Genomic DNA, 25,753 nt, shown 5'->3' with positions numbered 1-25,753 from the left:
AAGTCGTCACTGCCGGCCAACATCAAGCTTATTCCGGCATGCCAGCGTAACGCTGCAGCATTACTCAGCCGGATGCAAAAGGCCGTGCTTCTTGGGTCGCTCCGATTACTGCGTGCGCGCGACCCCAACTCACTGTAGCCGCCTATCTCGTGGTTCGAGCCGTGATTACAGTTTCATCTGGGCTGCAAGCATCCGAGTTATGACGGCAACACGCCTGAAGTTTTTGGCTGCTTGTGGACCAATTAAATAATTCATAATAATAATCTTCTTTTTTGATGTAAATACGTCTATACGGATGGGTCATTCGGCAAACAAGTGAAAGGAAAATGTGAAAGGAAAACGTGTAAGATCCATATCAACAATGTGTTAATATGGATCGACAACAATGATCAGCTTGCGTGCATTGTTATGTTACCTAGAAAACGCCATCTGTTTACTCGGCATTGCTGTTAATATTGTTGTAATGAAAGCTAATATATAAACTTTCTTTCCGTATAGACGTATTTACGTTAGATTCTCCGGAACCGTGGTTCCACTATCAATTTTTTATCTCCTTATAAAAATTTGTGATTAGTCGTTGTCGTCAATAAATTACGTCATCAACAATGTCAACTATAAACAAAATCGGCATTGTTGTGGAACACAACAATGCCGAGGAAACAAATAACGCTTCACAACAAAGAAATCAAAAACTATCAAGCCAGTCGCATTATCACTGCTCCAGAAGCAGCACATCGCCTCCGAACAGCGACATAAAACTATTTAAGAAATGAAGGAAAGTGAAAGAAGACGTTGCCAACACCAAAAAGGTAATCTGATACTAATAATAATATTCAACCAAAAAGAAACTAAACTAACCCCCGGAAGGGGGTTACTTTAGTGCCTTAATCAAGATTTTAAAACGCAACCAACCCTCCCCAAAACGTGGGTTGTTCAAGTGTTTAACCCTCATTCGGGGGACTTAGTTTAGAGTCTTACTCAAGATTTTAAAACGTCTGACTGACCTAGAAAAGTTGTCCTCTGTACTGTATCTGACATATTTAAGAAATAAAGAAAAGCGAAAGAAGAATTACATCGATAAACGTAGAAAAACGTATTCAATAAGAACAGAAGGGGAAAAAAGCAGACGAAGCTTTGTAAGGGTGGGATTGGACGTAGAAAGTTGACTGACCAAGAACAGTGGGCCTCTGAACAGCGACGTAAAAAATTAAAATATCAGACCTACTTAACAAGTAAAGAAAAGCGAAGGGAGATTTGCATTGATAAACGCAGAAAAACTTATTCAACAAGAAGAGAAGAGCAGAAGAAAACAAACGAAGACTTGCAAGGGTGGGGTTGGACGTAGAAAGTTGTCTGACCAAAAACAGGTGGCTTCTGAACATCGATGTAAAGAACTAAGACATCAGACCTATTTAATAAATAAAGAAAAACGAAGGGAGAGTTACATTGATAAACATAGAAAAACGTATACAACAAGAACAGAAGAGAAAAAAAGAATAAGAAAAAACAGACGAAGATTAGCAATGGTGTTGCTGGACGTAGAAAGTTGACTGACCAAGAACAGATGGCCACTGAACAGCGACGTAAAGAACTAAAACATCAGAACTCTTCAACAGAAAACAGATTAGAAAAAAGGAAGACTTGCAAGGGTGGGTTTGGACGTAGAAAGTTGACTGACCAAGAACTGTTGGCCTCTGATCAGCGACGTAAAGAAGTAAAATATCAGATTACAAGAAGCGCTCCGAAAGGATTAGCCATCGTTCTCAAAAAATGACGTCATCAACAATATCACCTTATATTTGTTTATACACGGGGGTTAGTTTAGTGTCTTACTCAAGACTTTAAAACGCAACCAAACCCCTTCGGTGGTTTGGTCAAGTGTGTAAACCCCCCATTCGGGGGGGTTAGTTTAGTTTCTAACTCAGGGGTTAAAGCACTTGGATGAGACACTAAACTAACTCCCCTTTGGGACTAACCAAGGTTGGTTGCGTTTTACAAACTTGACCAACCCCCCCGTAGGAGCTCCGAAAGGAGCGCCCTGCTCTAGTACTATAAAAATTTGTGTTTTTTCGTCGTCGTCATACAATTTGTAGCCAAATAATTACGTCATCAAACAATGTTACGTTATATTTGTTTACTCGGCATTGTTGTACCAACACAACAATGCCGAGTAAACAAATGACTTGAGTAAACTAACAACACTAAACTAACCACCCCCCCCCCCGAAGGGGGGTTAGTTTAGTGTCTTACTCAAAATTTTAAAACGCAACCAATTCGGGAAGGTTGGTTTAGTTTCTTACTCAAGATTTTAAAGTGTTTTCACCCCCCATTCAAGTGTTTTAACCCCCCATTCGGGTTGTTGATTTAGTTTCTTACTCAAGATTTTAAAACGCAACCCCCCCCCCCCCGAAAGGGGGTGGTTGCGTTTTAAAAACTTGACCAGCCCCCCCGAAGAGCTTAGTTGCATAATTTCTGTTAGTACAGGTTATATTGCCTCTGTTTAGAAGTGCTGCTCTGAAAATGGACGCAGTACATTTTTCCAAAATGTTGGTAACCACAAGACCAGTGGAATCACAACATAGGAAAGGACAATTGACATTTTTACTACTGTAACAACCTCAACATATGCTCTTTCCTTATTGGGAGACCAAGTTTCACACCCACATACATAATATAGTTTTCTCTAATTGAGTCTTTATTTTTTAATGTAGCAGATGGGAAGACAAAATGTTCTGAATTGTATTGTAACCTGCATTTCTTATGTTTAATCTATTTGCAATGTTAGGGATACTGTGTGATAGCTCTCTGGCCTTGCATTATTATTATTATTATTAAGTGTTCTGTCTTACGACAGGTCCATTGCTCTGCCCAAAAAGAGCTCTCCAGTTGTCCCTATTCTCGGCTTCTCGCTTTAATTCCTGGAACGTCATCTTCTTTCCTTGTTTAAGGTCGTCGGTTAGCTGTATCAATCTTCTTCCTAGTCCTCTCTTTCCTTTAACCTGGCTTTCGGTGATATCACTCAGTAATCCATTCCTTCTCATAATATGTCCCAGCCAGTTAGCTTTCCTTCGTGTAATCGCCTGCAGAATGCTTCTTTGCTCGTTGACTCTCCTCAATACTTCTTCGTTGGTCACTCGATCCGTCCACCTGATCTTCTCTATTCTTCTCCAACACCACATTTCAAAACTCTCCAGGTATTTCGGTTCCTTCTTCCTGAGTGTCCAAGTATCTGCTCAATACAGCGCTACACTCCATACGTAACACTTCACTAGTTTCTTCTTCATCTCCAAGCCCAACTTGCTAGTGAGAAGTATCCTCTTCTTGACGAAAGCTGCCTTGGCCATGGCTATCCTTGCTTTTACTTCCTTGGTGCACAGAGCGTCCGTCGTGACTATGCTTACCAAGTACTTGAAATGCTCCACATTCTCCATCTGTTTGTTTCCAATTACAACGTTCAATGGTTCTGCTCTCGGTGCTATCCTCATTACCTTTGATTTTTCAATGTTGATTTTCATTCCATACTCTCTACCTGTTTCCACTAACTTGTCCATCATGTTCTGTAATTCCTCCTCTTCCTTCGCCAATACTACTAAGTCGTCTGCATACTTTACAGTCGTTATCACTCTTCCTCCAATTTTGAAGTCTCCTGTTCCCTCCACAGCTTCCTTGGCAAGCCATTCCCCGTACAGGTTAAAAAGAATTGGTGATAAGCAGCACCCATGTCTTACACCTCTACCTATCTCAACGCTGTTGGTGTCTCCTGAGTCCAGTCTCACTTTGACTTTTTGCTGCATGTACAAGTTTTCGATTAGTCTTCTATCTCTCCAATCAATTCCAATTCTCTGTAGGATCCTCATTAATTTCTTCCATTTTACTCGATCGAAAGCCTTCTTCCAGTCGATGAAGCAGGCACATACTTCTTCCTTGACATCGAGAACTCTCTCTGAAATTATTCTCATAAATCCGATGGCATCTCTGGTTCCTCTTCCTCTCCTGAATCCAAATTGGTCGTCTCCGATCACTTCCTCTATCTTCTTTTCTAGTCTTTTAGTCAGTATTCTCGTCATTATCTTCGCCGCATGTGAGATTAGGCTGATGGTCCTGTAATCGCCGCACTTCTTGGAATTCTTTTTCTTCTGTAACGGAATCATTGTTACTTCCAGAAAGTCCTTGGGCCACTCACCGGAGGTGTATATCTTGTTAGCGAGTCTAGTAAGAACCTTCACTCCTTTCTCTCCAAGTTCTTTCAATAAGTCCGATGGGATTTCATCATCTCCCATAGCATTTCTTCTTCTCATATCCTTTATCTACCTCGCTCTTCAGTATCTCTGGACCTTTGTCGTCCTCTTCTACTTCTTCTTCTGGCTCCAATTCCATCTCCTTCTCATCCAGTCGGTTGGCCTTGTCATAGAGCTGGCCTTGCATTATAAATAAATAAAATATAAGTATTTGAATGCATGGAACAAACTTTCTTGAAGATGACATCTGCAGTATTTGTTGTTTGGAAAGCAGGCAGCTAAGGACATGAATTTATTTTGTCAAGTTACGTTAACTTAGCTAAGGGTAAGATTTATCAAACCTTTCCAAACATGGGGCCACATTTATCCTTTCTTATAGACTCACTCGTTGCAAGGTTACAAAGGACAATTTGTTGAAAGTGCATAATGATTTATTAGAAGGCAACTAACTTACTCATTACTGCTCAGCAGTTTCTTTAACAAAATTAGTCATTAGTGACATGTTTGTCCTTCCTTGTGCTTGATTAATCTTTCCTGTAGTTGTCGATCGAGTCTCATGGGTTGTGACACTGCGTAGTTTTTTGTAGGTTATTACTCACATTTTGAAGGAATGTATTGTCTGCATCTCTAAGGTCAAAGTTACATTTGCTACTAATGACTCCATAAAGTCAAACTATACAATCATTGCAAATCAATCACATTCATAATATTGACTGCCAAAATGTTGGTGATGTTTATACTGACCAAGTTTGCTGATCATTTTCATTTGTAGTTCAGGCAGTTGCTGTTCTAGTTAGTGCTCTTAAATAGTCAGTGTCTGTTTTGTCTTGTGTGTGCACACACAAGAACAGTATGTAAGCTTTTACATATTCAAGGGGTATCAAGTTCACATCTCAGCCTGGAGACTAGCTGCTCTAAGTGAGGTTTTCTGCGCATTTCTGTATTCTCCTGAGAAAAGTAATGGGGCAGAAACTTAAAATGGCCATTTCTATCCAGATTCTTACCAATTAATTGATGAACCATCTACCATTTTATATTTATTTAGTGTTCTGTCTGACGACAGGTCCATATGAACAGGATTCTTCCATCCTTTTCTCGGACTGGGACCTGTTCATATACGTTCTTGGCAGATGATCCAGAAGTGGTTTGCCATTGCCTTCCTCTGAGTGTGAATGGAGTAATTGTTGGGATGCCACGGAGGAAAACTCCGTGTTGCCTAGACCACGGCCTTGCCCAACACAAGTTATAAATTCGGGCACCGCCGGGAATCGAACCCGAGACCCCAGGATTACAAGGCCAGCGTTCTAACCGCTAGACCACCGTGGCGTGGCACCATTTTATATAGGTGCATAATATTTTTTTTAACTCCAACATTTTGTGTGCAGCAACCTTTTTAATGTTTTTCACCGTTTCACATGTATCACAGGTAATATTTTAGGTGTGATATTCTGTTAATGTGACTTGTTTAGGGAACTGGATGGAATGCGGTACCGTGGGGTGCATAAGGTTGACATGTGTTTGAATAAGCTATCACAATGCAGAGATAGTACATATGTGATAATCTTGCAATGTTTAAGCAATTGATATATCAGTAAAACTATTTCTCTATGATGTGATATATTATTATAGGTCAAATGCTTTTAGATGGAAAATAAGGGCTAGGCTTGGTCAAATTAAAATACAGTATTGGTATTTTTGGTTGCAGTCTCATTTTTATTCTTCTCATGTGTGTGCCTAAATTATATTGAAATTGGTTTTTATTAACCTTCTTGCCAGTCACTTATATTAGTACACACAGAGGGACACTGAGTTCATAAATCTGTGACCCTGATTCATTACTGTAAGGTTTTGATCTCATTCTTTTAATTATTTTTCTCCTCGCTGATGGAAAGGACTTAGTAGGACCATAGTTTTAAACTATGGTTCTCAGGTTTATAAGAAGAAGAGCTAACAAGAAATATACCAGCCAAAATTATTACCACTTTATGTAAAATGATTTATAATGTAATAAAAGCCAATTCTTTTATTATAAGAACAGCAGCTGACATTAGGTGGCTTAAATTAAGGATTGTAGAATGATTGGGAGCCAGGGTATCTCAGTCAGAATAGTGAGTAGCTACAGACTGGATGATCAGGGTTTTTTTTCTAGTCTCTATGTCCAGGCTGGCTCTGGGGCCCACCCAGCCTTTTATTGAGTGGGTATCATGGTCCTTTCCTAGGGGTAAAGCTAAGCCAGGGCGTGATGCTGACCATTCACCACATCTAGTGCTGATGTTAAGAAGTCTCTCCTCAAGCACCTGTATGGCGTGTAGTGGGATAGCTTTACTTTATTTACTTTTTATTGTAGAATGATTATTAATTGCATTTAATGAGGGAGGGTAAGAAAAACAATTATAACAAATTTTCTGCCAAACACAAGGTTATAGTTTTGTTTATTGCCTTCACCAACTATTCTGCATTTTGTTTGTTCATATTTACCATTTTTATTTTCTCTGCTAGAAAACTATGTAATGCAATTACATATCAAGGGAAGGTAAAAGAAATGTTAAACTTTTAATTCCTGCATTAATCTTTGTTGAAGTAAAAGTTGTTGCAATTCTGATTTTAGTCCAAAACAGAAGTGTATGCACAGAAGATAATCTGAGGTTATTAGTTGGATTTTTCAGTGAATTATCATTTGTTTTTGGTCATTGATAAGCATGGAAGTAAATTAATTATGTATATGTTTAGTATCTTCCTTTTTATATTTAACAAATTATAACTTTGTTTTAAGGCTTAACATACCCTCCCATTTATCAGAGGCACTTGAGATGAGGAGTTCTCAATTAATATTATATGGCAGGAAATCTGAGTTCTCACAATTATGTACATAGCAACATGATCCAGCATGAACAAACTCATTAGTATTGCCAATTTCTTAAAAAAATGTTTATGTGTGTTTGAATTCATGTCCATGAAAGTATGATTCAACAGTCATATACCAAACAGTTCTTGGGATTCTAACAGGGACAATAAATTGTTAACATGTGGCAGAACTGTCTGATTGAAGAGGGTGCATGACTGAATGTCATAATACTAAAATGTTTGATTTTTTGGTTTTATAGGCACTATGAATTTTCCTTTAAAAGGAAATTTTGACAATTTTAAGTGTAGTAAGTGTCTAGTGAAATCTCTTCATAATATTACAAGTTGTACTCATTACTTCCATTCTGCAGATTCAGTTGAGCAAAGTATAAGAACTGAGGTAATTGCCTGATTGACATAAACACTTTAGTTGATGTTTTATAGTGTATCAGAACATCTTAAAAGACTGAGATTTGTTGAGCTCACAATATTCTGGAAATTATTTTGTATTCACTAAATGCTCGCATCTGCTGTTATGTCTGAATGCTCATCTGTACTTATAGTCTGCATTTTCATTATTGTCTTCAGCTTCATGTAATTTCGTTTCTGATAAATGGTTAATTTTGATACTAGAAAAATCAATTTTGTATTCTGTGTTGCCGCTTATTAGATTTTTATATTTGAGCGTAATTTAGTAAGTTTCTTAGGGTCACGTCTAATATTTGTGGGGTTCATGTCACCACCTCCTTTGTGCTGTTAGGCTATGCCTTTAATGATTGTTCGAATAGCATCAGTTCTAAAATTTTGTCAAACTTGAAAAAAATATGTTTGAATTTTACAAAGTGTTAACAGCAAATTTATTGAAAGCAGTTGTGAGAATACTGGCTTTTGTGTGGGTTTAGTTATTTCAAAGCAAAAGGGATGATGTTGCAGATGATGAAAGGTGTGGTGGCCATAAAAAAAACTTTCTTAAATTTGGAAGAAAGTAACAAATACTGAGAAATGATTGTCACTAGACTGTTTGGAAAGTAACAGAAGAACCTAACATGGATAGAAGAACTGTGAGATTGACTTTAACTGAGGGTCTGTACTGGAAGTTCCACAGACTTTCATCAAGTTTACAGAGAAAGCCCAACCATCAAATTACAGACTTTTGATGAGGCATGATCTTTCTGTATGGCTTGAAATAAAATGCCAAAGTTTCAGTGGAAAAATACACAGTCTGGAACAGGGCTGTGGAGTCGGTCCTAAAACCTCTGAATCCTTCATAAAACCTCCATATGTATTAATAATGATAAACCTACTAAAATGGTAAATGGTACCACAAGAGATTTCATCACCACCATGTGAATCATCAGACGGTTTTTAGACTTATAACCTATATTTAAATATAAGTCTAATGGTTATTGCAGAAATCGGTTGATTTGTAGACAGTTTGTATTATTAAGGTACCAGAGCCAAAGTTACAAAGAATTATTCCCACACCATGTGACTCAACACGTCATTGAATCTCCTTAAGTGTGAGGCCACCAGTGGCTCACATGGTAGCAAAAGTGTTAAAATAATATTTTCTTAAGATTTTATATCGAAGTCGGAGTCGGTACATTTTGCCGACTCCAACTCCACCTAAAATTGTTTCCGACTCTGACTCCACAGCCCTGGTCTGGAAGACTGAAAACTGAACCTATAGCTAGAGAGGGGAATTTTGAGTTAATAACAGTATATTCAGATAGAGCACTAGAAAAAACTGATTTTTGGTGAGTCATCTGATTTGACCCTGGTGACCTTTTAATGTTCATATTTCTAAAATGAAACATATTGAAAGGGTATCATTTGAAATTATTATAAGATGTAAAGACATTTAGAAGTTGATTTCTAGCAGTGCTTTTGGGCATGTCAGGGGCTGAATGTGTGTGAAGATAGAGGCAAATATTTTGAAAGTGACCACACTCACTAATCCACCAATCTTGTCATTTAGTTTTCATGTCTTGTCTTGTCTTTTGGAATATGAGATCTTATTTTTGAGATAAGATTTCTGTTGTGATCAACAAGGACATAAACTTGTCACTACTTAGCCTTTATATTTTAAGTTATTAATAACAAATTATGTAAGTGAAAGCAGAGCAGCAGGCCATTTAAATGTCAACAAGAAGTGTTAAAGTACTATTCCAGCATTCAATGTCTACCATACTACCTTATGCTGCATTTTATGAGATGACTACCATCATATTTATCACCATGTGAATCTCAAGTAGTATAGCTGTTACTCCAGCCATGAATTAAATTAGATCCCTCCTGAATACACATCAGACAGTTAATACATTGCTATCCTGTTCATATGGTCTCAGGAAGTTGGAATGTAGTCTTGTGTTTATTTTACGAAGGAGCATATTAAGGACATGATACAATATTTATCAGTGGTTGTAATTTGTTTTCAGGGACCAACAGAAGCTGAATGAAAAATCGAGAAGTTCACTCGTCAGCTGGTAAGCTTATGCCATTAAATTTTGTTTACTATAAAAGTTAATGTTTTATAACACAGTATTTTGGTTCACATGTATTAGCTGAGTATTTACAAATGTTTCGTTCTGCAATGTGAGTTAGCTTAAAACGTGTGAAATGGTAGCATACATGTATTTTCCACTATGTTCCCTACTATTTTATATGCCTACTTGTCTTGATTTTACTTTATTGCAGATAGAGATGTATTTTTGCAAAGCTAATTGCACTACACACATCACGCTGCACCCATTGAGAAATAATGTGTCTGTATTTTGTAAAATATTCACCATATTAACATACTTCTTGTGTAGAAAATGTAGATCTTAATGAGATCTATATTTTACATCATGTACTAATTTTTTGCACGTACTGATTGAATAAGAGGCTGCGCTGGCCTTGTAGTTAATCAGGATGTGGTGATGTAGAAATATAGCCCTGCCTTTCCTGGGAATCGAACACAAGTGATCCTGCTGACTTATGCCATCTCAAATAGGCTAATGTGCAAATCAGTGCAATGTGTAACATACCCTGATTATTTTCAGTAAAATTCTTTGCTGTACTTGCTTATGTAGCACACTTATTTGCATCCCAGTATTTGTTACTGACATTGCTCATGCACAAGTAGCATCATGAATAATTGAGAGTGGCTTGGTATGAGTGTGAAAGTATTTATCTTCTCTAGTCTAACACAAACATGCCTAGCAGGTGTTAAAGAGGTGGTGTGATGTAGCTGAGTAGAATGAGTGAAGCAGTTGCTAATGCGGATCATGGGTTTACGTTACATAGCACAAAGTAAGTTTGAGTTTATAGTATTTGCAGATTAGTAGTGTTAAAAATTGCTAGGTGCTTGGGTTTTTCCGAAGAAAGAGTACGCTTTAAAATAATTTTGTGAACAAATTACTGTAAATGCTCTGCAAAAAGTCTGCTGGGAAACAGGAGTGGTAGAATGGGTGATCTTACTTGCATGTGCTCTCTGCATATTTCTGCTTTCGTGCAGTATATTGTGTTTCATGTGTGGACACATATTTTATTAAAGGGTATAGCATAACCACTTATGTCCACCTCACTCCCAGTAGACTTCTCATGGTGCACTAGCAGTATTGTCTTCTTGAATTTAAATTAGCTCCAGATTTGATACATTTCAGAACGTTTTATTTCCTGAGTTGGAAAATGCATTAGTTCAAGAAGGTTGATAAGTGGTTTCTGAAAGATTGATTGACCATAAAGCTCAGAACCATTGCTCCCTAGATCTTTGAATCTCACTTCTGGTGTATTTTTGTATATGACTGCAATGTCAGTCAGAACCATTGCATCAGTAGAATACACAAGAAAGCTTTCAAAAAGTTTGGGACACAATCTTTGGATACTGTTGGAATTATCTACCAAGGTCATATTGAGCATCTGAGAAGGGGCTAATTCCTACTGATACTAATTTAACTTCTGTGGGTGTATTTCTTTAAGATTTGAGGTTCTCTTGGCAGTGAAGATGTTGACTGTATTGGTTTTGATGCTGTGTGGTCTTCTAGGTGGTTGTGACACCTTGTGGTCTTGCTGACCACAGTTGATGTGTATTATTTTGTTCATAATTTGGTTTTAAATTTGTATATTTTGCTTGTAAGAGAACTCTGTATGGTCACTGGATTGTCATTGGTAAGTAACCAAAACGTGGTCACTAAATTTACATTTATTTAAACTGACCATCTGGAAATACTGGAGTAATGTTAAGGTGAAACGCCAAGTGTCCAAAGTTAACTTGTGTAATATGTAGAAAAGTTCTTTTTCAAAACAGGTAGCACATACAGTAAAATAGCATTTGCATTTCTCAACACTTACATTTCTACTTCTATAGAAGAATTATAGATTAATGTTGTTGACAGTAAGGTATTGTTAAACACATCAGGTGTTGCAGTAATCCTTGAAGCTACATTTCTGAAATGTCAGAAGGTATCAACTTCCTTTACAGGAAACTCAAAATACTCAGCTGACAAAAAATTAAACTTGTTGCTTCCTTGACAAGTTGAAATGCCTTGATTTTATGGAACCTGAAAGTTAATTGCAGTGTTGATTTAAAATTTTCTGTTGAATGCTGTTGTCTTCCGGTGAGTGGAATGTGGTCAACACCTTCACACTCTTTTTTCAAATCCATTTTAATATTATCCTCCCATATAGGTGTTTTCAGTAGCAAGCATTTGGCATAAACCCACACTGAAACCAGTTATTTTCATTGAGGCTTTTACTGAAGAATGAATGGAAGAATGGTGTGTAGAAGTGAAAGTTTTTTTTAACAGAGTGTTGAAGCAGATTAATTGAAAGTTTAATGGTGTAATACATTGTCATTTGGTTTTAAGCCTTGCAGTTGACGTGGATGCATTCCGGCTCTGGGACTGGTATAACATGTGTTCAGTCTAATAGTTAGTATTGAACCAACGTTTGTGGGTAAGCTCACTTTCCTGTTTCCTGATGGTCATTTTCATTTATATCCCAACTATTTTCGGTTAGCGTGCTTGCAATGAAAGTTAAAAAAATGATCCTGTTGACTTCGCCATGTTTGTCCGACCATTCGTTTGTCAGCGTGTAACAACTAGAGAAGCACTGTACGGATTTTAATGGGCATTTGATTTTGGTCTCTGGAGCAATAAGGGTTAGCATTGAATTGTTTTGAAGGAAAATTACTTAAAATATTTATGGTGTAAATATTGAATTCTCAGCAGACTCAAAGTATTGACTGACATGCAGCTTTTGGTATCAGATAGAGTGTTTTTTTTATTCACATTATCAAACATCTAGGTCTAGTGGTATCTTGAATGAGGTTTCTTGCCGCCTTTGCATGCGAATGCTACGGCTGGCCCATTCCAACAGTCGTCTGTATTCATGCCATCTGTCTCATTCGGTTCTGTTGAACCTGTGAATTTGAAACTGCATCGTTACGTAACCAGAGAACAATTAAGAGCAGCTTGAGTATTTATGTGGCGTCAGAGGATGATAATTTATGAGTGGGAAGGGGTTCCGAAGTAGTTCATCGCTCATCCCTGGCCTACTACGTACATGTACTAATATACAACGTAGGAAAATAGATGTTTTGCTACATTAGTCGTACTATATTCTTTAATTAATCGGATAGATAATGATTTTAATTTTTATATGCTGCTTTGTTAGACTATTAAATAAAAATCCGTTTTAAGAACTACTTACATTTTCTCGTTATTTTTGACGCTCATATTCAATTAACACCACGAACATCGAATTAAAGGTTTATTTGCACATTATCTATTTCGCATTTGGCTTGTTCTGCGCAGACAGAAGCTTCTTGCTCCTCGAAGACTAAATTCTCAGCGCCTGCCCCCCCCCGCCCCCCCTCTTCGTTGCATTGTACCCGTGAATACCATGCCACTACTAGGCCGCACTGCCGTCAGACGCATGCGCGAATTGTAAATATATATATATTCGAATTTTGAGCAATTGTTTCGCACCCTTGCACAGCGTATCAGCAGCTGGAATTTTGTGCACAATCATTACTAGATGGGCTCTGTAGATGAGCAAAATTTCAGGTGAGGTTTCGACATGACCAACCGGACTACGCCCTTGTCAGATACACAGTACACACTCTTACCACCTTCGATACTAACCTGGCACATTTGTCGCAAGAGTTATTCAGTAATGTCCGATGTGAGAAATGTGGTCCAACTCAGCCCTAAAACTAGGTGTGACATATATTAGTTTTATTAGTAGAATTTGCGCTTCGCACGGTCTTCTGGGTTGTAACGCCTTGCAGTCCTAACGCTACACCCCCAGAACTGTAATAGTCTTACGTTGGTAACGCCATCAGATGGAATGGCGGCGTTTGCTTAGTGGGAAGAGGCGGGAAGCAGCAGTTTCTCAAGAAGAATTGTAATGGTGGGAAGGCTAAAGTCATTACACTCAAGAGTCTATTGTAAGGATAATTTTATATTCTACTGTCTTAATCACAGTAAGCAAATTTTTATGTAAATTACAGCAGTGGTAGTGTAGTAATCTGTGTGTTTTGTGGAGTATTGGTTTTTGTTATTCGATAACTTTACACTGTTCACTTTCTATACACGTGATCGACATCAGGTTCAGTTGCTTTTGTCTTTACTGTATTGTATTTTCTCCTTTCGATGTTAAGAAATGAAGACAACTGTATATGTTAAAACTTTTCGAACTGGTTAAAAAGTTTATGCTAAAGGTTTCATTGAAAATGGTTTTGCAGAGATTGGTCGTTGCTGGTGTGTTTTTCATCTGTAAACAGAAAATTTTTACATTTATATGTGTATATGGTGTGTATTAGTAAGAGTGTTGCATTATCTGAGTTGTTTGTGTTGTGGTCCTTTGTTCCAGAATGATGTGAGGTATGACGCATCTGTCTATTTTATTAGCAAAATTTCTGAACAGTGTGGAAAAATGCTGCACACACAACATAGTAAACCGCCTTCACTCCTAATAAGATAAATGCATCATTGTACAATGACTTACCACAACTCAGGTAAGGTAATACTCGACTACTCCACATCATATGCACATATCACATTTACTAATTTAAACATTTTTGTTTACAGATCAAAAACACAATGGACTTGAAGATTGCTGTCTTCTGGGCTGTAGAGGCGTATAGTCTGGTAGAAGATTACCAATGTTTCAGAGGTCCTTGCTCCCTGCATGATCAGTATTCATCATCACTGTACTAAGTAAGTGGAAACGTTTTAAACTTATTATTCTATCATTAGTTTTTGACATCAGAAGGAGACAATATGATCACCAGTGCAATGACATATTTATTTATAGTTTATTCAGTGACGCAGGTTCTGTAGCTCATACCATGTAATGTTGAATGAGAGGATGACAATGAATAATGAATTGTAAATGAAGGAAACATTGACCTGGAATTAAGATAGATTTTTTGAAGTTATATGTTTGGAGCATAGTGCTATAAGAAAGCAAAACATGGTCAGTGGGAAAGCCAGAAAGAAGAAGGATAGAAGCTTTTGAAATGTGGTGCTATAGAAGGGTATTGAAAATTAAGTGGACTGTTAAAGTACGAAATGAGCAGGTTTTAAATAGGATAGGCGAAGGAAGAAGTCTATGGGGAAATCTTACTAGAAGAAGAGGTAGGATGGTGGGACACATTTTGAGACACCTAGGATTGGTTAATGTGGTAATGGAAGGAACAGTTGAAGGGGAGACAAAGATTGGAATATGTGACGCAGATTTTTGAGGATGTGGGCTGTAAAAAAATATGTGGAAATGAAGAGGCTGGCACAAGATAGATGAAAATGGAGGACCTCATCAAAGCACTCGGAAGACTGATGACAAAGAGAGAGAAATGAAGGAAGCGGTCATGCATAATTTAAGGTAGTATCTCAGCATTTACCTTGAAGGACTGAGAAAAACTGCAAACACTACAGTCAGGATAAGCAATCTCCAGGCTGCGATTTCAACCCAGGGCTTCCCACATACGAAGCAGGAGTCTAAGTACTCAAAAATGACTTTTGGTAGCAATGACATAAAAGCAGGAATTTGAATGTAATGGTGGCCACAGACTGAAACATGTTGCTCTAGTGAATGGACAATGAGCTGAGTGTGCAAGTGACAAGCAAGAAAAACCAAGAATTAGCGTAGAGGGTTATGTAAGTTCCAACATTTTTACCACGGAGCTTATGTTACCTGAAAACAAATACTGAATAAGATGTTGCACCCCTTTGTTTTATGGAATAAATATAGGACAATTTTGCTAACAAACTGTGAAATGAGTTTGTATGCTGAGTAGCAATCCAGTATCATGCACTTCTGTTCTAAGCAGCGGTTAGATGGTTTGATAGTTCATATTCATTGTGTTCAAAACGGTTTGCAGTTACACACAGTGTTATTCTCTACCCACGTGAGAATGAAAGGCAGTAAAATCAGTGACAGTGACCCAGACTATGAGCACAGGCGTGTTTCTGACTTTTCTGATTCGGGTGGTGTTGTTGGTTTAAAAGAATTACAAGTACAGTAAAACCTCTCTAACTTGGACACTTGCGGTTCCACGATAATGTGTCCTACTTACAGAGGTGTCCAGGATAGAGGGAAAGGGGAAAATCAGCCTTTCAAATTGTGGTGTACTGACAATGTGGTAATTGTAGAGTATTATGGAGCCCTTTCCAAAAGGGAAATTATTTATAAGAAAAATCAAAAGGGTAAATTAAATTTTTACAAATTTTGTTTTCAGTAAACTAAACTTGCATGGATAAACTCAACGGGAAGGGCACCAATACTTTAAGTTTACCGACAATGCAATCTATTTACTTACATAATCTAACTACTGTAGGCTTGCTTGAATTAAGAATTAATGACAATAATAATAATCTTTTGAAACCCATTCTCATGGTTGCACATTATACCCCAGCCTCAGTGAAATTTTAAATATTCAGAATGTATTTTGTTTAATTGTACTTATGGCAGTAGCTCAACATATGATGTCACTTATTCCTTGTAAAAAGGTCCATCACAAAACACTGCTCTTTTGCTTTTATCTTGGAATTTGCCATCCTCTTTCTAATTTTTGCCGCAATCCGAATAAGGTTTCAACCATTCCTGGTTGATTATGAGCGAAAGCATACCATTCCAATTTCTGTTAACACTGTTTAACTCAGTTGAAAGCACAGTACTGACAAAGTTAAAACTCAAGTGAGGGGTTTAACAAAAGAATAACTATTCACTTTCACTGCATTCCAATGATGTGTTCAATGTCTCACACCCTCAGGTAGAAGGCATTCATCAGTCAGAAATTCAAAACAACAAAATATTAACTGTAAACAGTTCCCATAAAAGCATTGAAACTAAGTGCATGCATGCACCTGTCCAACTTACAACAAAAGGGGTGACAAGTTCCAGGATAAAGGGGTGTCCAAGATATAGGATGTTGTGGACACGTAAAATTATAGGATATATGCTGGTTCCAATTAAAAGTGTCCAATATAGAGGGGTGTCCAGGATATAGGGGTGTCGAACCAGAGGGGTTTTACTGTATCTTCCACTGCTGATAACAGTTTGGTAGGAATTATGATACTCCTCTTGCTACTGTAAGCAAGCATACACTCTGTTCACACAGATGACAATTTTCAAGCCAGAAAATCTAATCCATTATTCATGCAAACATTTAAATCAGTGCTTATCAGAATTAGAGACATTCCTCAGAGTGTTTCCCAGTAGTTTATGCTCATATCACAGTGCACTATTGAAAGGTTGGACATCATGAAGGAGTCTACTGGAAAGAAGAAATTATTTTGGCAGATTTTAAATCGACCAGCGTGCTTGACACATTTCCTTATCCAGCTGTTAGAATCTGCATGAGAACAAGGAAACATGTTGCAGAGTTTCCAGAAATCTATAAAAGAGAACACTTTATGTTCTTGGTAAATGAATCAGGTACAGTGGCCATGAAATGGTAAGGTACTAAGGAAGTAATTGTTATAAGTAACAGCCACACAAGTGATTTAGAAATAGCAAAGTGCAAGTTGAGGGATGGCAGCAAAATACCTTGTCCAAAGGCAGTTTTGTTTAATAGTGATTATATGGGAGGTTTGGATGTAGGTGATCACATGACAGAAAATTTGCTAAATGGTGGAAGAAAGTATTTTACAGATTTCTCATGCCATCAGTTGTAAATGCATGAATGAGTTCTGTCTGGAGAGATAAGATGAGAAGGGAGGCTACTCCTTTAGTTTCATGTTGTTGTGACTTAATTATTTGTAGATCCTGGAAGAAATGGAATGCCACTAAAAATGCATAAATCCAGTGGTTAGCCTTCAGAGGGCTGTGCAAAAATATGCAATGTTGGTGATCATCTGCCTTTATAAGGTAACGCCAGGAGATGCTTTGACTCCTCTCAGTTTAAGAAGCACGCACATTAATCTAGGCGAAGTTGAAAAGGTGATAACTACACATTTTAAATTAGTTACTGGCGTGTGTTTTTGTATAAAATTTAATTTAAATGAATAGTTAATTCTTGCAGTTAATATAGTTTAATTTGCACGATTTAATATTGTTCTGCTGTTGTTTGTATTAATGAGTCAACAGAATAATTAATACTCTACCTTAAAGTAAGGTGTCACAATTAAAATTTAGGCCTTTTTATTACTTGTTATAAAACCATTAGAATGAGATTTATTGGTAGTTCATTCATTGAAATCACCATTTTAAGATGCAATAAAGTAGTCTCAAATATCTTTGGAATAACAGAATGGAATGACTGATACATGTTACTGTGTGGGTCTGGTCTGAACATATGAAGGAATGAAGTAGACCAGTAGAAGCTGCAGTGTTTCAAGTTTTAGTGCGAAAGTTAATTTGATTTTACTGCGACGGATTACAAGTCAATAAAAAAAATTCTTTTGGCCTGCACTTAACAAGTGTGTACATGGGATTTTGGGAATGCAAACATTTAAATGCTGCAATAATGTACAGGGGCCTCCAGTAATTAGTGGGGATATAGGGACTCAGGTGTGCAAAGTCAAGTAACTAAATTATAAATTAATATATATACTGCTTTGACATTTGTTTATGAATAAACTTTGTAATATAATAAAAAATCTCACCAGAAATTTAAGTATTAAATTAAAATTTCAATGGAAATTTGGACTTTGTAAATGAAATACTTTAATGGCAGTTATTAAAACAGAATATTAACACAAATTTAGGCATTGAACTCTGTCATGTCAGATACAGCATGAGCAGGAATTATCAATTTAACTTTCTAAACAGAAGTGGAATTTTTTGTGCTACTACAGGGTATCTGGCAGACTGTATATAATAAATTTTTTTGGATTATGCAGATTATTATTTCACTTTATTTTCACACATATAATTGAATCTGCATTGGAGGAAAGCTTGCTGTACAGGCACTTGCATATCATACTAAATAGATATTGGTGTACAGCATTTGTTTTGTGTTATATGACATAGTTTGTGTCACAAAAATTCATATTGGAGTTCTTAAAATAAATCCATAAAAGTCTTGTATTAAGAGAGATTACCTGTCTTGCAGAAGTCATCAGTAACATTTCTTGAAATGTTTGTTTTACTGTACAAGCACCTGGCAATTCATTGTGAATCAGATCGTTCAGTCAGAATAGTGACTGGCTACAGGCCAGACAATCGAAGTTCAATCCCCAACAGGGGCAGAGGATTTTCTCCTAGCCTCTGTGTACAGACTGGTTCCTGTTTAATGGGTAATGGGGTTCTTTTCTGTGGATTAAATGCTGCTGTGGAATGGTGCAGACCACTCACCCCTTCCAGTGTCAAGGTTGAGAATGAGTAGGAGCTATACCTCCTCTCCCCTAAGTGTCAACATTGGCTTGTAACCTGATTACTTTACATTTACCCACCATTTCATCATCATCCAATTCTAAAGGGTTCTGAGGGCAGTAGTTTACACTTAAAATTATTTGTAATCAGGACTTTTTCCATCATCTGTTTTTTAAAATTCGCGACGTTTCACATCTTCAGGTGAGAGGTACTTACTCTGTTGAGTCCCTTAGAAAGAGCTAGTCTCTGTCACTGGACAATTTAATTTGTGCAGTTATATGAACTTATCCGCCCAAGTATGGGTTCTGTCAGTGAAATATAATACTTAAAAGATAAAATAAAAATTATAAGAGCAGTTCTGAAACCACATAAAAATTGACATCAAAACAATGCAAAAAAGGTGTTGGCATCCAAGTCATCAAAGGACATTAAAACCCAAACACCATAAAACACCTGAGAATACACTACTGTTGTCCTCTGTACGGGAGGATATGAACCTATAAGCAGGAAAGAACCTGTCACTAGTGTCCTCCTTGAGAGATAAGAGACTACCGGGTAACTTAGGACAAGTGTTGCACACAGTTATCGGTATCTATTAAACCATATTACTGCTGATTTCCTTGTTGATCAACGGAATCCATATGGGCGAAATTTCCAGACTGGTCTGACTAATGGGGTTCACCAATCACGCCATGTGAGCTGATTCTTTGTACTTTCTATAAGTACCGTTTCTTTTGATTTGAAGAATGCTGCCGTTCCAACTTATCCGATGGTCCTCCTCGTAAGCGTGTTTGGCCAGTCTTGGTTTCATCATCATGCTTTCCTTCATGACAAATTAATGAAAAATTCCTTCCAAACAGTTTCATCACTTTATTTTCCTCCCATTGTCTCATACTTCATCAAACATGTTTTAATGCCAAAAGAGTAATGGTAAGGTGTTTACAACAGTTTGGTTGTTACTATATCTGGGATCAAACTGAATTTATTGTCTGCATCACTGTCTTGCATGTATAAGGAAAACAAATTCATATAGTACATAATCCAAACACTTACTGACCCAGGAGGTGAGTCAGTGAGCTACAAAGTACTGTTGCCAGGAAATAATTTTTATAGTATGGGCAGTATATGCTTTCTTATCTGCCACCCTTTCCCACTCATCTGGTTCCCTTGCCTTTTACTTTTAATAGATATGGAATGCAGAGATTCGCCCCGGCTACTGTACTAGGTTCAAATCTTGGCCCAGGGATTGACTTTCATGGTTGAAGTTTCTTATGGTTTTCCACAGTGCTTGTGAACAAATACCAAGATAGTACCTTTCCAATTAATTATTTGCTAATCATCCTAATATTCAATGCTGTGTAATCTGACTTGTTAGAAGTATAATTTAATAAACCCTAAATAAATAATTTATTCTCTAATTGTTATTAATGAATGATGTTTTTATTACTCTGATCCTGAAATATGTTAAGTGGGGTTGCTTGTGCAGATGCGCCACACACAGTGGGGAACATAAAGCTGGTGGTGTCCGCAGTTAGAGGGGCTGTTCCAACAACCATCACAGAGACCGTTGAATGTGAAATGGTCTTACATAGTATCAGGCATCGCAGCACACAAGCTGACTCAGCTGTACCATTTGACATGAGTAGAGGATGTGTACCCAACATTTCTGGAGTTCAAACTGGTAAGTACACATTACAAATTACACCAATCTCTGGTCCATCTGGGAACATAACGTAACATTCATGCATGGTAGTTTATAACTACAGTGAAACTTCTATCCATCGTTCCCGGAACTATCGTTTTCCCGGATGCATCGTCCGTTTTGTTCGGTCCCGAATACATCCCATATAAAATAATGTTACATTTTCCCGCTTCTATCGTTCCTCGAACTATCGTTTTATCGCATCGATCGTTCAAAAATCTTTGTCCCGGCCCACAATTTTTCCGCAATGATCGTTTCTGAGAATTTAAAATGCTGGGTTTTGAGATAAATTATTACCGAAAGATGCACAATGTTTTTGGAATACGCAGTAGCGGTAACCTGTTATATCGCCCAACCAGCACATTCTTTTGGAATGAGGGTCAGCGGTACAGGGGTGATAGTTGGAGTGAATGGCGGTGCCCATTGTCAGAAATTTTACGATTTTAATTAGGGTGCACTCATATTTCGTTCCAGCGATGCCAGATGGCATGTGCAGTGTGAATTTCTTCACAAATGCTTTTATTATAAGTACAAAGGAAAGGCGGGCGGCACTTTTCATTCTTCTGGTTCATCTCGTTTCCAGCGGTTCAGGGTCTTCTACAGCTACGTTTCGTTGAGTTCGGCAGTAATAGTATTTCCATTCTTCCTGTTATTTTCCGCAAAGGGGGTTGGAGTGGTGAGGAAGAAGAAGACGACGAATGCGAGCCCGAAGCTTTGCCGAGTTTTGCCGAAGCGCACGCTGCATTGGCGAAAGTGAAGTCGTTCTTTTATGCGCTTAATATTAGTGAACGTGACGAAGAAAACATTTTGAACGTGGAAAGTGCTCTGTTTGGTCTAAAACGTAAAGTTTCGACAAACCAGTTGTCCATTAAAGAATTTTTTGGTAAAAAGAAGTAACTTTGAAAGAGAAACATTGTTTTTTTTAAATTTTTAATGCTTTCCCCCATCTATCGTTTTCCCGCATTCATCGTTTTTATTTCCCACCCCCGCCGAAAACGATGCATCGAGGTTTCACTGTGAACTACTGCAGAAAGTAATCCTTGAGCTTTATAACGTACCATTTGTATTATGATGAAATTAGTTCTATGTCTATATTAGCAACTGACACTTTGGTACCAAAATGAAAGGACTCATTATTACAAATTCCAAAGGCTACCATTGGACATGATTTTGAACGAATTCAAACAACCTCAAATTTTTAGTACTGCTTACCTGATATCCAGTTTAACATCCTACCTTCCAGTTCTTCATCAAACAAGTTATCGTTTTCCATCACATATCCCATCCTAACTTATTCTTCCTCCTATGATGTGTCTGCTTGCTTTATGGGTCATTATACAAAACCTCCTCCCGAAGCTTTGCTTTGTGTTGAAACCAGTTTCAATCGACTACTGGTTTGCTGGACCTATCGCAGCTTCGCGAGAACACCATTTGCCATCCTTCTGGGCTTTCATATCTACATTAGATGTGTCAGGGACTAATTCCCCACTTTGCATCACCCCAGTTGACACTTCCCTACTTGATGAAAATAAGACTGTAATGGGTCAACAGTAAACAGACAATTTGGTTGTAACCATTTTATAAACATAATTTATGTTGGGATTCAACATATTCAAAAGTAATTAATATAAAATTTGTAGGAGAAAGTAGTTAATTCTCTGATGTACCTTAAGGTCTCCTAAGCTATGCACTTGAAATTAATTTAGACAGCCAAATAGACTGTATTTTAAGTTCACAACAGTTACTTTTATAACCAACTGTTTTTGAGAAAATAATGAATATGATAATGCTGGTTATGTACAGAAAATTGTATGGTGATTCACCCAAAAAAATATTTAGTTTGACATTAGCTTCATGCACATTGGGGTACTAATTCTGACCAAAATTAAAATCGCTCAGGTTTTTTAAAAAAATCTCAAATACGAAATCATTGAAATTTTGCAAAGTATAGTCAGCTTTTGGAGAACAAACGTGAACAGGTGGATGGTCACAAACTGAGCATTTTATACATTGTGCAAGGAATGCATATAAAAGTGATGTGCAACCTTTACAGATTGGACAGAATTTAGTTATTGTAAGGATTGTATGAATGTCAGATATGTGGTAATTGTGACAATGTGGCAAGTTGCATCTCCACAAAATTTTGTACCTGTGGAGGAGTATAATATTTGTTGATTTTTTATCATTCTGAAGAAACGAGTTTGAACCCCTTTTTTCAATTGGCATATATCAATCTTCTACAAGTTTCAGTTACAGGCATCTTCAGTAATTCTGGTGATTCAGGAAGACAGTGTCATCATGTGGTGATTCTTTGGTCATCACTGTAACATATGTCTTATGGTGACAACCCATGAACATAACACCCTTTCCTTCATTGCTTACTTATTACATTATAATTTATGCATTGATAAATGTATTGAATGGAAGAGTATGAGTTCTTCCAGGATCATGTTTCTTTCTGTTTGTTACTCATTTTTCTGCGATATTATTGGATATTTTTATATAGGATTATAAAGTGTAAACATTGCACAGAGCTAGCAGTTAAGGACACAGTTGCGAACTCATTGCATGCAAGTTGGACCTGCCATTTGATTCAACTGTGACAGACTGGCTAAACTATACTTAAAGGAAAATGGATTAAGGCAAAAGTGCAGGGCTTTCCTTGATTTCAACAGTCAAAAGTGTACATTGTGAGAAGCCAGCCTATCAGAAATGTCCTCTGAGGGGTGAAGCCTCATAAGTAGAAGGGACTGACTGAAATCTTCCAGTGAGTTGTGAGGAATTTTAAATCAAATCAGAAACTGAGAAGGGTGTTTTAGAAGCTGTGGTCGTCCAAGATTTTTAAACATACACATGTTTGGATACCAGTTATTAAACAGAACAGGTGTCTCTTCATAAATCAGTCAAATTTATGACTATAAAAGAATTTTGGAACCAACTTTAAGAAATTAAATTATATGAATAGTTCATAAATAAACTGAGGTGAGCAGTTTAAAATTTGGGTTAATTTGAGGTGTTTGAGGTTGCAGTACATTAAGCATTGTGAACATTTATTTGTATTTGACAAATTATGACTGAGTGTGTTGTATGAATTATAGTTCTGATAGTTAACAGGCAAGTGTATCCAGTTTTAAGAGGCATTCTGTTTATAATAGAAAAGGGACAAGTCATGAAGATATCTTACTCCTCATCAAAACCACATTCAACCCTGATTTAGCACATACATCATTGACATTAACTAACCTATTCCTGTAATATTAAAGGTAGGAAGACTGTATACAAGGTTGCATATCATTTATATGAGGTTGAAATTGGCATCAACAACCAAGGAATAGTAAAGAAAAGTACTTCTGTATATTGAACAACTAAAATACTCCATAGGGCACAATCATTGAGAAGCTGATAATAGGCTCGGCTAGTCAAGGTATTATCTTCTATTTATGGAAATGATTGTCAAGTTTGCTTTAGCTCACAGCCAGTCCCTACCCTGCACCAGATCAGTCCAATGCAGGTTTTAATTCCCTAAAATATGTTTTAATATTGGCCTATACTACCACTGTGCCAAGATCGAATAGGCCTCAAAAGCTTTATAACCAATTTTTTGTGAGCACTTATCATGTCCCCCATGCATTCTATGTGACCCACCAACCTTAACCTGGATTACATCATCCTGATAATACTGGAAGGGAACGAACTGTGGAGATTTCCATTAAAAAACCCTGAATCTGACAGACTACATTTCACTCCCATACCAAGCAGCAGTTAAGATTGTATTGTTTCATATTTTAATCTTTGTATCTTTAGATGGAAAAATGAGTTTATGGGGTAGGACTGTCTGAAAAGATACACGAGCACGTACGTCAGGGGTGGCCAACCCAAATGATCTTTCGGGCCACTTTGGAAATGCATCGTAACTCCGCGGGCCACATATAAAATTACATATCCCCATGTTAGATTTAGATACACTATAGACATTTTTTTGGAGTGAAAAATTGAAACATAATGAGTTATTATTATTGTGTTTACTATTATTCTTACATGTAAACATAGATAATATAATAATAATGATACTAAGCGTACATTGTAAAGAAATATATAGCACTAAAAATTAAATATAAAAAATTATAAATATGAATGAAATAAAAATAATGAAATCATTAAAAAATATTTATTTTACTAGTGCGATATTTGTTTCTCCACTCTTTCACTTAGCTTTTGCAAATCGATCTCAATTTGGGTCAATTTGATTTTCGAAAAAAACGATTCTGTCGCGCAGTTTTAAGATAATTTCATTTGAAATGTCATTAATTCGACGACACACTGTTTGCTGAGATAGGCTTAGGTTCAAAAACAGTTTACTTTTATCAGGCAAAATATCCTTCACAACAGCTTCCAAACATTCTTTCACAAATTCACCATCCGAAAATGTTTTCATTTTTTTTGCAATCACAAATGAAACAGAATAGCTTGCCTTAACAGTACTGGAAGGTTGCTGTAATGCTGCACCAAACATTTTTTGTTGAGCCTTTAATTGCGACTTAAACTCCTTGAGCTTCGATTGTTTCACTTCTTTATCGAACTTCAAATAATCCTTATGTTTTGTTTCGTAATGCCTCTTAACATTATATTCCTTAAATACAGCAACGACCTCTCAGCAAATTAAACATAATAATTTTGTATTTTGAACTATGAAGAAGTACTTTTCTTCCCATTCATCGCTATACTGTCTATTTTCATCCACTATTCTTCTTTTCTTTGCAGTCATACTGAAAATAAGAGAGATATTAAATATATCTATTTTTAATTGTTAAATTAAAAGTCATTTTTAATTTAATAGGAGTTATTACCTGGCTGTTGTTGTTTTAAATATGTTGTTGAAGTACAGGCATATTAAAATAATTATCCTGCAGTCACAGCACACAAAACGAAACCAAAAAGCAAATTTTCACTTGAAACTGAGAGTCTGCTCAGCTCTGCTATCAACAATCAACTGTGCGTATCTAGGTATGGTCACTGCGTCACTGAGGGCACTTAAGAGTGAAACATAGAACCTGTTATATTAGATGTTCCAAGATGCACGCGCATCATGAGTTCGCAGAATATAGTTTAATTATTTTGCGAACTCATAACTGTAAACTCATGAATAAAACAGGCAATATCTGTCATA

At 36.9% G+C, this 25,753-nt stretch overlaps 1 protein-coding gene and 1 long non-coding RNA gene across 13 annotated transcripts in view; one reads left to right on the top strand and one right to left on the bottom strand.

Moving 5' to 3' along the window:
• The first annotated feature begins 649 nt into the window (after positions 1 to 649).
• LOC110833721 (NADPH:adrenodoxin oxidoreductase, mitochondrial-like) overlaps positions 650 to 25,753 on the top strand; it is a 63,994-nt gene continuing 38,890 nt past the window's right edge. For 2 of the 12 annotated variants that reach the window (XR_015536525.1, XM_087353710.1), the window contains exons 1-3: positions 13,188 to 13,551; positions 13,941 to 14,287; positions 20,371 to 20,565. Coding sequence is in view for 5 of the 12 variants with exons in the window: in XM_087353714.1 (XP_087209840.1) it covers positions 14,259 to 14,287; positions 20,354 to 20,565; positions 21,965 to 22,140 (417 nt within the window). In the remaining 7 variants the exon portion in view is untranslated. Of the gene's footprint in view, positions 810 to 9,520; positions 9,569 to 10,137; positions 10,377 to 13,187; positions 13,552 to 13,630; positions 13,829 to 13,940; positions 14,288 to 17,333; positions 17,439 to 20,353; positions 20,566 to 21,964; positions 24,773 to 25,753 lie in introns of those variants that run through there. The other 10 variants (XM_087353714.1, XM_087353711.1, XR_015536528.1 and 7 more) reach the window with 10 other exon arrangements.
• LOC147872973 (uncharacterized) lies at positions 11,326 to 12,930 on the bottom strand. Its single transcript, XR_015536536.1, has 2 exons — positions 12,777 to 12,930; positions 11,326 to 12,486 (listed from the first exon to the last, which is right to left on the bottom strand). It is a non-coding gene; the product is annotated as an uncharacterized LOC147872973 (long non-coding RNA).

This window comes from Zootermopsis nevadensis, unplaced genomic scaffold, assembly GCF_977971745.1.
Source record: "Zootermopsis nevadensis isolate Lab colony 2312 unplaced genomic scaffold, Znev_1.0 Znev_ptg000022l, whole genome shotgun sequence".
NCBI lineage: Eukaryota > Metazoa > Arthropoda > Insecta > Blattodea > Termopsidae > Zootermopsis > Zootermopsis nevadensis.
The sequence above is the reverse complement of the archived record's forward strand: the minus strand, read 5'-3'. Positions and strand labels throughout refer to the sequence as shown.